This window comes from Mastomys coucha, unplaced genomic scaffold (genome assembly GCF_008632895.1).
Source record: "Mastomys coucha isolate ucsf_1 unplaced genomic scaffold, UCSF_Mcou_1 pScaffold9, whole genome shotgun sequence".
In the NCBI taxonomy this organism is placed as follows: domain Eukaryota; kingdom Metazoa; phylum Chordata; class Mammalia; order Rodentia; family Muridae; genus Mastomys; species Mastomys coucha.
In genome coordinates this window covers 56,933,815-56,946,522 of record NW_022196915.1, presented here as the reverse complement: position 1 = coordinate 56,946,522, position 12,708 = coordinate 56,933,815, and the positions used below count along the sequence as shown (strand labels likewise).

At 51.4% G+C, this 12,708-nt stretch overlaps 1 protein-coding gene across 3 annotated transcripts in view; it reads right to left on the bottom strand.

Annotated features, from left to right (window-relative positions):
• Positions 1-6,580: 6,580 nt before the first annotated feature.
• Positions 6,581-12,708, bottom strand: part of Phyhip (phytanoyl-CoA 2-hydroxylase interacting protein) — a 13,823-nt gene continuing 7,695 nt past the window's right edge. For all 3 annotated transcript variants that reach the window (XM_031361991.1, XM_031361992.1, XM_031361993.1), the window contains exons 6-8: positions 11,770-11,944; positions 9,698-9,815; positions 6,581-8,595 (exon numbers count right to left, since the gene is read on the bottom strand). In XM_031361991.1, coding sequence (XP_031217851.1) covers positions 8,061-8,595; positions 9,698-9,815; positions 11,770-11,944 — 828 coding nt within the window. In that variant the 3' untranslated portion in view covers positions 6,581-8,060. The remainder of the gene's footprint in view (positions 8,596-9,697; positions 9,816-11,769; positions 11,945-12,708) is intronic.

The following is a 12,708-nucleotide window of genomic DNA, read 5'->3' as shown; positions in this document are numbered from 1 at the left end:
ATCTGAAGCCAGTATGGAGCCAAAACACCTGGCTTTGCTGGCTGCCCTTCCCTCTCAACATTCCAGAACTCCTAAGGGTGTGATTTCGCACTGGGGTGGACACACACACACACACACACACACACACACACACACACGCTGCTTATAGTTCTCCCACACACCAGGAGTAGAACATTCTATAAAGAGGCTGTCTGGAGGAGGGAAGAGGCATATAAAGAGGCTTAGGGTATGTTTGTCCATCTGGTTCTCTGTCTCTTGGTCTGGGGAGGGAGGGAAGAGGGGGTGAGAATGTCTAGCTGGCAAGCCCACTAGAAGTGGAAGGTCTACATCAGCTAAGACAGGTTCATTCCTGACCCGCAGTTGCCGAGTGCCGGCTGGGGAGAGTGAACCCAGAAAGGTTCAGCAGTCACTGAGTCATTCCAGCTTGGGCGCCTCTCCCCAGGCGACAAAGGGTACTGTCTTGTCCAGTCTCCTCCTCCTTGCTGTTGCCAACAGTGAGGCCCAGACTGGAGCCTGGAGAAGCTAGAAGAGAACCCTGCCCCCTCCTGTCTGAGAAGACTCCCCCTAGGATTTTTGCTGGCATCGCATAGGGACAGGAAGTGGGACAAGGTTGTTTGCCTTTTTCTATCTATACCCTGATGTTGGAGGAAGCCAGTGACTTACCCTGGGGCAGGACTCCCTGAGAGGCTAGGATTCTTCCATCAGTCCCAAGCTCCTCCCTGTGGCAGATGTAGGCACTCTACCAGGCCATCTGGACCATCCCGAGGGAGCAGCAAAGCCTGGTGTACCTCATACGGGTCTTTAATGCAGAGAGCAGTAGTGGAAAGTAGACCGTGCATCCGGGCCCTGCCAGAACACCAAATGCTTCCCTGCCAGCCTGAAGCCACCCCCCAGACACCTATAGATGAGGCTCTGGAGACCTGAATGTATATAGGAGATGCCCAGAGGTGCAATCGCTTATCCTTAATTCTCCTCCTGTGGTAAGGATTTCAACACAGCCTGTAGGGCCACAAGCAGAAGTCAAGGATTCCTGAATGATGGGAGTCACCTGGCATCCCCCATACCCTCTGATCACCTACTGACTCCTTCAGGAAAGAATATGTATTCAGTGGTCACAGTTCTCCCTTACCAGCCTTCCAGGTTCTTATAAAATCCAAAGGAAGGCAATCCCAGATCTCAAGGCCTATGCCCAGAGGAGCCAAGAAGATCACAACCTTGTCTAAACCCAGAGGGTTTTCACCCACTGAGATGCACGTGTTCTTCCACTCTGGGGGAGGGAGAGGGGATGGGTGTGGGTTCTCATGAATAACAACAACAATAGCGTGGCTAAAGGCAGTTGACTTCCCAGGCATGTGTCCTAAGACTCCAACACCCAAAGACATCTTGCATTGCTCTGAGGACTCCAGAGTGAGCCTCCAGATCTTTTCCTGGGCACTTCAGAGACTGCCAGTGGAGCTATAGGGTCTCATTTCCTGGGAGTGAGCAACAGGGGACATTGTGCCAATAGTAGAAGGTGCAGATCATCATGGAGACCTACCCAGCTTCTGTGTAGGACCAGAGCCACAGTATGGGTTCCCAACCGAGTGTGTGGAGTAGATGTGAAGTGAAGAGCACAGAGCAGGTCCTTGGAGCTGATTCAAGGGTCTTTGTCACTGTTGCAGTCTGGCAATGGTAGCCCAAAGCATGGGTGATGAGCAGACAGTGATGGTGAGGGAGAAGGAGGAGGAAGGGGAGGAGGAGGAGGAGGAGGAGGAGGAGGATGGGGACTTTAAGGACAGAATTCCAGAGTAAGACGATGGTAGAGAAGGATGCAGAACAGCGTTCTCCTCCTCAGGGAACTATTCTAAGCTGACTGCAGGATGTGGATACATTTGTTAAAAAAAAAAAGTTAGTTTTTTTTTTAAAGATTTATTTATTTTATGCATATGAGTACACTGCAGCTGTCTTCAGACACACCAGAAGAGAGCATTGGATCCCATTACAGATGGTTGTGAGCCACCAGGTGGTTGCTGGGAATTGAACTCAGGACCTCTCCAAGAGCAGTCAGTACTCTTAACTGCTGAGCCATCTCTCCAGCCCCATAGAAATGTTTTTGTTTTTTAATCTCCCTAAAGCCTTTTCCTTGGCTTGCTCTCTTAAGTTCCACAACTGCTCCTGTCTCTTTTCTTATCCTCCTATTCTTACTTTCATCAGTCTTCTGAGTTGATCTGACACATGCTTCCAATAATATCCTCTATGTGGACAACTACCCTGTCTACCCCACTAAAAGCAGCTTTTCTGAGCTGTAGCAATAGAAAGCTACCTACTGGGGTACATGCTTGAATATCCTAAGGATATATAATTGATCTTGTCTCCTTGCCCTTATATTGTATGCTCCTTCTATGTACCAGCAGTAAACGACACTTTCATCACCTGAAAAAAAAAAAAGAAAGAAATGTTTTTTTTTTTTCTTTTTTTTTTTTAAAGATTTATTTATTATTACATGTGAGTACACTGTAACTGTCTTCAGACACTCCAGAAGAGAGTGTCAGACCTCATTTTGGATGGTTGTGAGTCACCATGTGGTTGCTGGGATTTGAACTCAGGACGTTCGGAAGAGCAGTCGGTGCTCCTAACTGCTGAGCCATCTCTCCAGCCCTAGAAATGTTTTTTAAGAGTTGAGTAAATCATGGTGCTCTCCAGGACCAGCCCACCCTCGGCCATAAATATCTAGCAATCCAAACTAGGTCAACTCCAGTGCAGTATCTGTGATACCACGGCTGAGGAAGGCCCAGTGGTTCCTTTACCGTCTTCATGAGTGTCCCGAGGACCTAAATACCCAGCTATGGAAAAGCCAGGGAGGAGTTCCACCACACCTCCAGTCCCAGAGCCAGGAGGAGAGAAGCAAGCCACAGAGCCTCGCAACTATGCTGTATGGGAGTCCCTCTCAATCCTTGGCAGTGAGGCCAGCACACCCCGAAGACAGTTACCTCTGTGACACTGACCAGGTGACCCACTTCTGGTTGTCTGCTCCCTAAACCTGCTACCTACCATCAGTTCCCCTCCTGTTACAGTCAGAAACAGTTAAGGAACCCCACTGTGCAGGCTCTAATGCCACCAGAATGCAGCCCTGACTGGGGAAGCCCCTGGGATTCTTTCAAAGGCACCCAGAGCCCACCGTGGCCTCTACTGTCAAATCAGGAAAGTTGGGCACCCATCTCTGCCCCTCACTACCATTTTTCCTCTCCTTTCTCCTCATACTCTCAGAAGCAGCAAGGTCCCAAGTTTCAATACCAACAACACATTGTCGGACCCTAGTTCTATTTCTGGGTGCTGTGTGATGTTGGATGATGACTCATTTAACCTCTCTGAGACTGGGTCAAATCATACTCTCATGCTAATGGCAGGAACACCTGATGTGGTCATGGAGAAGGAAGGAAATGCTCTCTGAAGGCAGCCTGTCACCCTGTCTGGCCAATAGTAGGCTCTTAATGATCAGACTTTCTCTGCCTAGTAGCCGCTCATTCTGCCCTGTTCTCTATCCCTGGTCTGAATACATACCTCTGGGTACACGGGTTTCTGCCAGGGTGGGAGGATACCTAGCCTGTGGGGCAGCACAGACATATTTCTGGCCAGCTGGTAGCCTTTCTGGGTACCTCCCAAGTTCCACCCTGTGCCTGATTGTCCCTATGGGCAAAGCAGATTCTGGAATCTGTGAAAAGTTTGGCTACTCTAGTTTGCAAAAACAGTGGCGCCTGTCCTGGAGAACTGGGGAGGCGGAAGAGGGCAACCAGGTGTTCTCCCCAGAGTGACACGCGCTACCCCACTGCTCCCCACACACACACAACCCAGCCTCCTCTTCACCAGAACTGCTGTTCCTGCCTGCCGCCCTCCCTGCCCCCATCCTGGAACATCTGGTTCCAATCTTCTCCAGATGCTGCGGCCACACTTTTATGGGCAAAATCACCTCAGCCCAGCTTCCTAAATCAGGCCTCCCTCCATTTCAGGGTACAGTCCCTCTTTGTCCCTTTCCTTTAGGACCTCCAGCTACCTCTTTTTCCTAACATCAGAGAAGCCACAAACAGAAGGCAGAGGAAATCCTGAAGCCCTTGAAACTGGCCTTCTGCTCCTCTGTTCTAACAAATAGGACTCTTTTCCACCAAGAACTAAAAGTATAGATACTGGGCCAGGAAGGAAAGAGGAGGTAAGGAAATTGGGTGTGCAGCAGTGCAGAGGAGAATGTGGGGGTCATATGTGCTTTGGAGGGAAAAGGGGTATGGCCACGTGTTTGTACCTGTACAGTGGGGACAGTCACCTGTAACCCTGAGACTAGCCCTTAGTTCCCTCTACAATGAGCTCTGGAGATACACTTTCCACCTTGGGTCTTACCATGAGCATTCTATGCTTCTTCCAAGGCCATCCCAAGGGAAGGTGCTTATGTTCCTATATGGCTGGTGTGTATGTAGTATGCATCTCCTTTTTCTGGGTCAGATTGGACCCTAAGCTAGAAAGAATGCCAGCACAGACTGTAGTGGATCCTCTGACACTTTTTTCTCCGCTGGTACTAATGGTCAGCTGTCCAGATGGAGAAAGAGCAGGCTTGCTTCTGTTCTCTGCCCTTGTCCCCTAGCAAAGGGACTGTAAGCCAGTCCCTCTTTCCAAGAGACCCAGAAAGGAGTTCAAACAGAAGACAGAAGCCCGCCCTTAAAGACTCTGAGAATCCACACTGCCCAGAGGCAAAAGAATCCGCTCCCCATCCTTCAATCCTGAGCACACTGCTTCCCACTCCTTTCAAATGAGCCTCTGTGACATTTGTGACTCTATAGCACCCCCTGGCGTCATTCTGGGTTAGCTGGAAGAGCAGTGGAAAGGTCCACTGGGTGGGAGATAGGACCTGCCTAGGTCTAACTGCCCCATAAACTGGCATACTCTAAAAGGGGCAGACACAGGGGGCGCTGGATGGAAGGTTCCAGTTTCTGAATTAACAGTCGCAAACAAGCCTCTAAACTTTGTGCCTCGGTTTCTTATTTGTGAGGTGGGGATAACAGCACACCATGTAGACAAGCCTCACTGCTGTGCGGAAGGAGCAACCCGTTGCCAGCACAGGCTCTCAGCTGAGGTGAACTGCCCTTCAGTTTTCCTTTATCCCAAGGTGGCCATGCCCCATGACACATGTAAACCTGGCCCTGACTCAGGCGGTGTTGGTAAGGTGCCTCTGACAGTTCTGGAACATTTCCACTGCAGCTGAGAACCATTTTAATAAGCCTATAATAATAGGCACAGGGGTGACTCAGATCTGCAACCGAGGAGTCCTGCCAGGGAGGAGGGGACACAGGGCTCTTGGAAGAGAGAAATCTAGTGGCACCTGGCTCTGAGCCATAGCAGGCTGGGACTGTAGGGGGCACTCCATCAGGGGGCCAGGGATTTTAGGCACACTCCCCTAGGAGGCCTCCCTAGATACCTCAGTGCATTATCTGGGAAGTACAGGGTGAGACCACATGATCTCCAGTCTCTCCACGGATGAAGCTGTGCCCCTGTATTCTGAGCTCTGCTGCCCACTGTAAGATGCTATTGGGTTTGCTATTGGGGCATGTCCATGTCGCTTCAGGTGGCATCCCCATGTGAGCTCTCTGGTGATCAGAGCAACTCAGCCACTCCATTCACTTCTCTTCAGTCTCAGAAGCACTACTGTGATTGCCCTGCCTATGCCCCAAACCCAAAGCTCATGTCAAAATTCAACTTCCATGGTGATGGGTTTAGGAGGCTTGCTTTTTGGGGGTAGGGGGCGGTTAAGACAGGGTTTCTCTGTACAGCCCTGGCTGTCCTGGAACTCACTCTGAAGACCAGGCTGGCCTCGAACTCAGAAATCCACCTGCCTCTGCCTCCCAAGTGCTGGGATTAAAGGCGTGCACCACCACTGTCCGGCGAGGCTTTGCTTTTCTTAAGGGTAGGGCCTTATGAGTGAGATTGGTGCCCTTATGAAAGAAGCTGAGGGGTGGGGTAGGCTGAGATGTGGCTCAGTACAGTGCTTGTCTAGATGCAAAAATCTCTGGGTTCAGTCTCCGGCTTCTTATAAACCAGATGTGGCAGTCCATGCCTGTAACCCCAGCACGGTGGAGGCAGGAACAGGAGGATCAGAAGTACGAGTGCATCTCACATAGGGAGTTGGAAGCTAACTTGGCTAGAAACCCTATCTTTTAAAAAGAGGGCCTACTGGAGAGATTGCTCAGCATTTAAGGGCACTGGCTACTTTTCCAGAGGACCCGGGTTCAAATCTCAGCACTTACGTGGTGGCTTACAGTCCTTCAAGGACTTCTTTTGGCCAGGAATCAGGCATGTACATGGTACACTGACATGTTCGTAAGATGACAAAAGAAATTTAAGGCTAAGGAAACTTATTCAGCCTTTCCATCCTAGAGGGGGTATAGGGCACACAGAAATAAGGCAAAGATGACTGTCTATGTAACAAAAAAGCAGGACCTCCCTAGACATCGCACCTGAAGGTACCTTGGTTTTAGAATTCTCAGTTTTTAGAATGGTGAGAGTTTGTAAGTCTGTGGCATTTCATTGTAGCTGCCTAAATAGACCAAGACAGACGGAGCCCTTGGACCACTGTGGTTTATTGATGCTCATGGCAAGCACAGCACAGAAGGGTGTGCCCCACCCAGGGACAGAGGACAAGGCAGCAGGCCACGACCACAGCAGTGCTGTCAGCAGAGGGGAAGGGCCTTGGGGGGTCAAACCCTCTTCTCCACACAGTTTACAGGATCCAAGATCTCTTGGACCATCCCAGTGAGGTACGTGACTGTCTACCAGCCCTGTCTCTGGTAGCCAGTCATTCACTGGTCCCTCAGAGGTATAGCCCTGTGGGTCTGCCAGCTCTTCTGTCCTTTACAGAAGTCCCAGCTGCCCGTGTATCATCTCAGTCACCTCTGAAAATGTTACTATGACAATCCCTCCCTCTACTCTGTCTCCACCTGCTTGTCCTGTCTCAGGGAGTCCACCCTCCCCGCCCTCCTGATCCAGACGACAGTAAGAACAAGATGAAAACACAGGGAGCTATGGGGGAATTCATCAGGAACTCCCCCAGGGGATCAGCCCAGAGAGCAAGGGGTGGTGTGATGGAGAGTCCAAGATCTGGCTCACATGGCACAGAACAGTCATGACTCTCAGGCAGAGCGGGCGAGTGAGCGAGCAAAGTGCACAGCTGGGCAGGGTGCCAGGGTGCTGTGGGTCACACTCAGTTCTCTCGCTCTGTCAGGCCCATCGAGACATAAGATGGCCCACTTCTGGCTGAGGAACAGGTCTCAGGGGTCTCCTTCCCCCTCCTCGACCCCAGCAGCTGTTTTTGCGGACCCCGGTGCTCTCTGAGCAAGGGAGATTTGCTGAGGAATAGATCATTCCCAATAGAAGAAAGGAAAATCTCAAGAGACCAGAGCGAGCCCTCCAAACTAGAAAACGAGAGAGGGTACTTTTCCAGAGAGTAGGAGGGCATCTCAAGTGGGTCAGCGGCAGTGACAGAAGGGATGGACGGTTCTCCCATGCGGGAAGTGGGCTCTGGGGGATACGGAGCAGCCAGGGCAAGACAGCAGTGCAGGAGGTTATTTATAGAGGGAGGGGCCTGGCCTGGAGGAGTCAAAGCCCTCAGGCCCAGCTGAGTAAGAGGGGGCTGTCTGGGGTGGCCCTGAGAGGGGTGGGTGGGGCTAGGAAGGAGGTACCCCACAGCTTTCTGCATCTACATGGAGGCCAGGCTACGCATGGGCATTGGCCCAGGAGGCAGGGAGGACTCTGGGAGATGCCTGAGGACTCAGGGAGGCCTGCTTGAGGTCAAAAAACAGAAGAGGGAAACAGAAAAGGAGGTTATCACCTGCTGAGAACCCCCTTTCTCCAAGTCCATCAGGCCCGGAATGGGCCCCACTAACTAAGACCTTCCGTTGTCTCCAACATAGGGGGAAGGGGGAGGTGGACCCAGTGGAGGGAGCAGGGAGAGGGGAGAGAAAGCTAGCTCCCCAAACCTAAGCCATACATCATGCCCCACCCTCCTGTCATCTCTCCCCAGCCCTCCAGCTCCCCAGGAGTCCCTAGCGGCCCACACTGATGTTGCAGGTCTTGCAGCTGGGATCTTTCTTGGCATCAGCAGTGGACAGGCTCATGAGCTGGTGCCCACTGATTTCTCCCAGGGTGCCCAGGGACAGGTCGACAGGCTCGGTGTAGATAATCTCCAGGATGAGGTCCTGAGCATGACGGAAGATCAGCTCTCCATCCTCCACACTGCAGGTCAGGAACTTGTTGCAGGCAATGTCCAGGAGGGGCAGACGGTCACGACAGAAGCGGTCCCCCAGGGAGCCTTTGGGTGCCAGCACCAGGATGGCATAGTGGTAGGCTGTGTACATACAGTAGAAGTCCGCAAAGTAGAGGTTGGTGCTGGGGTTGAAGAGGCGCTGGGCCGGGATCTGGAAGCGCCAGCGGCCATAAGGGGAGTCCTGGGGGGGCTGGCCTGTGTTGAACTCCGTGTTGCAGCTGAAGAAGACGCCATGCAGCATGCCACTGGTTGGGGAGCCGTGGCTTCCACTGTTGTCCTTCAGGTAAGGCTGCAGTACGTTCCCACAGTGGGTCCTGCCCACCAGGGAGGAATGCCAAAGAGAGGGGGAAATGCCATGGGTTAGCTCTCTAGCGCCTGGCTGCAATGTGTAGCTAAGAACAGAGCCAGCTCAATTCCCAGAATTCCTGTTAGCTTGCAGCCTCCACTACGTTAAGTCCGTTTGTGCTGTCTCCCTGACTGGACTCTGAGGATGAGAGTAGCCTCTGCCTTAGTCTGTGTGCTGCCACCTAATAGGGAGCCTGGCACAGGGGGGTGCACCTTGTCTCTCATTGGCGGGGGGAGCCTAAACAGGACCCTTGGCTCTTTAATACAAATACCAAAAACTCCAGTTCTTTGCCGCTTTCTTAGGGCAAGTGGGGAACGCCCCACCCCAGCTGCCAGTAATGATAAAGACAGTAACAGTGGCAGACTGCCCTGACCTAGCTTAGAAGGACATGGACTTGAAGCAGGCATGGGGGAGGGTGGACAAGCCCTGGCCCAGCCTCACGCTTGCATGGTCCTAGCTGTCCTGAAACATGCTGGCCCCTGGTACCTTGAACTCAAGGCTGAAGTACTAGATCTGGTAGGTCTGTCTGTCTGTCTGTCTATCTGTCTATCTGTCTCTCTCCCCTGCTCCCTTTCTCTCCTCACAAGAAAACCACATACATATGGGCAAATAAGATTGAGGCTACTCTGGCTGGACCATGTGGGTGGGACCCTCCAAGCCCCATCCTTTGGCTTCCTCATACCTCACTCTCATCAGTATCCTAAAAGATTTGCCCCAGATGGTTTTCTGGAACCTTGGTCTCCTCTGTACTCAACTTGGAAGCTTAAAAACTGAGATTTCTCCCAGAGCCTCCATTTTGCCCTCCCGTCCCACTCCCCTGTGCTCCTGGGTCCTGAAATGGAAAACTAAGCGTATGTGATAGACCTCGGCAAAGGAACTGTTCCAGAAGGCAGGGTCACACCCAGAACATATTACCTGACCCTGCCTTGCCAGCAGGGTCCTCTGCCAGGAAACCCTACTTCAATGTCCTTGACCTTTCCCCAAAGTAGCAGTCACTTTTTTGAGACGGTCTTGCCACTCTGGGATGGAGGAGGATCTGGGAAGGATCTAGCAGTTCTGACTTGCCCTACCTGGCATGCTGGAAGTACTCCTTGTGATGGTTGCGGTAGAACACAGAGAAGCGGAGCATGCGGCCAGCGATCTGCTCAGCCTTCTCCTGCAGCTGGGCAAGGTGCTCCTTGGCATAGTCTGTAAGAGTCCAGGCAGAGTGAGGTGAGCGAATGATCAGCTGCAGGATCACAACCTCTTTCTCCTTACACCGCCCACAGAGCCTGCAAGCAGCTGTACCCTCTGGACTGGAGAGGGGAACTTCTGAGACAGCCAGCTGTCCTTGGCTTCAAACATGAAGATCTGCTGGCTCTTCTCCTCACTTCAGTGTCAGCGTAGCCAGAGGCCCAGGGCCCTCTGAGTCCAGAAAGGACTGAGGACCGCCTGTTATCACGCTAGGGGCTCCAAGACTGTCATCCCAGGACACGCTTATGTGAAAAGAGGGCTGGTGGGAAACATAAAGACGCAAGAAGGGGTCCTTTGCGGGGAGTGAGGGGGCGCTTAAATCCAGGAGGTGAGAGCCTGTGCCATGACTAACGTGGTGGCCTAGTAGTAACTGTGAGTGGGACTTAATGATGAATCAAAGAACAGAGCCTAGATTTGGTGAGTGTTTATGAAGAAGAAGGACTGAGGCACTAGCCGTCTACTTGAGCTCTCTATCTGGGAGAAATAAAGAAGGTTGATACCAGGACAGGAAATGTGCCTGCCCTCCACCCTCACACCATAGAAGCTGAGTCTGGGGCCTTAGGGTTGAGGCAGATGTAGATAGCGCCTTGAAACAAACTAGAGGCGAATGCTCTTTGCTTGTTGTGGCCACTACGTTTCCATTTATTTGGTTTCTGGAAAGAGGAGGGTGGACCTGGCTATAGCATTTTCAGTTCCCTGATTTAAATTAAACACCCACTGTATATTCAGTTCTGTAGGGTGGGGCAAACCAAGATACCACTCGTTCAAAGACAAGAGTGCCTCTCTAATAGAGCTATGGCAACTCAAGGAGACTGGGGGCACAGATTTTGGCATAGGATGGAGCCAGCAGCCTTGGAGGCCCCAGGGCAAAGAGTGTTCTCTGCCCCTTCCTTGTGACAGAGAGCAATCTGGAGCAGATCTCACATGGACACCAAAGGGATGGAATATTTTGGGGCAGCTCCTTGGCCATCGGCGACAAGCATATGCCAAGTGGCGTTTGTCCATGCTAGAATTTGTGAGCTATGCTCTGCCTAAGAGACCTTACAGGACCATCAGATGGGACCATTTTTCTAGGCTAAGGAGAGACTTAGGACAATCACAATGTCATTGCCTACCAAATGATCATTGGTAGACTATTGAACAAAAAATGTGATCTATCCAATGCTACAAAATACAGCTTAACCTTAAGTGGGAGGGAAATTCTGACAAATGACACAGCATCTGCATATATTACTGATAGTCTAGTAAAAGAAATAAGCTGTTCACCAGATGGCAATTACTTGATTTCATTCATACGAGTCACCTTACATAATCAAAGATCATAAAGACAGAAAGACTAGAGGTAGGGACAGCCCAGAGGACAGAAAACGGCTCCAAGGGTGTATTGTTCCAGCTTTGCAAGATGGAGAAGTTTGGAAAATTGGCTGTATAATAACTTAAGACCTCCATATTTAGAAACAGTTCAGATGGTCAATTTGATGCTACATCTATTTACCACAATTACAAATATATATTCTTGTAATTGGATGTGGGGTGGCTCCCAACTACCTGTAACTCTAGCTCCAAGGGATCCAACATTCTCTCTCATCTGGTTTTTGTGGGGACTCAAATGTATGTGTGCGTACACACACAGATGCACGTAAATAAAAATAAAGCAACTTTTAAAATGTTTGTGTATGTAATTGTTCCCCCTTGGTCCAAGCCAGAAAAGTAGGTGGTATTGCCAATGTGCAGAGTGTATATCTGTCTAAGCAGGCTCCATATCTTCCCTCTGGCCTAGACATAGCACTCTGAGTGCAGCAGGTGTCTCTGAGGATGCTGGGCTATGATGGAGAGCTCCCCCTTACCTGCCCTCAATAACCCAATCAAGCCAGCTGTGTTATGGAGACGAGTATTAACACAATCTTACCCCCGGTGCAGAACTCCACAGTCTCACTCCAGCCGGACACCAGGTACTCTCCATCACTCTGCTTCACGGCTGTCTGCACTGCCACACTGTACTCTGTCCGGGGACTCAGGAACCAATGGCCTCTCACTGTCATGGGCAGAGGCACAGCCTTGGCCACAAGCTTGGTGGGGACGTCCTGAGAAGTGGGGTACAGACAGAGAACCGAGCATCAGTCTTGAAGTCACACCTGATTTTGGCATTATTCCAGGTCTCTCCTCTTCTTCCCAAAGAGGGTCAGAGTTTCAGGGACTCCACAGCTCTGTGTTCCAGGCACCGTTTCACTACAGAAGCAAGCAGTGGCTTGGGGCAACCTCTTTCAAGCCCCCTGATGCCCCATGTTCTTGAGAACTAGTGGGAAAGGCCAATTGGGAGGAAAGCCCCAAAGTTGAAGGTGGCAAGACCTTCATTTTTGAGGGAGACTTCGAGAAATCTGCACACTGCAGTGCTGTCTCCACGGCAACGGCAAATGCTGGGAAGCCAGGGAGGAAGAGAAAAATATGCCTTATTCTTTGGGGGGAGGGCCAAGGGGGTGGTGTTGAACATTCACGTCACCGTGGCAACTGGCCTGCCAAAAGACACCCAGATCTAGGGAGCCAGATCCAGAGAGAGAGAGAGAGAGAGAGAGAGAGAGAGAGAGAGAGAGAGAGAGAGAGAGAGAGAGAGAAAGAGAGGAGAGAGAAAGAGAGAGGGGGAGGTAGAGATTGAGAGAGAGAGAGGGAGGTAGAGGATGAGAGATAGAGAGAGAGAGGGAGGTAGAGGATGAGAGATAGAGAGAGAGAGGGAGGTAGGAGGGATGGAGGAAGAGAGAGAGAGGGAGAGGGAGAGGCAGAGGCAGAGGGAGAGGGAGAGGGAGAGGCAGAGGCAGAGGGAGAGTGAGAGTGAGAGGGAGAGGGAGAGGGA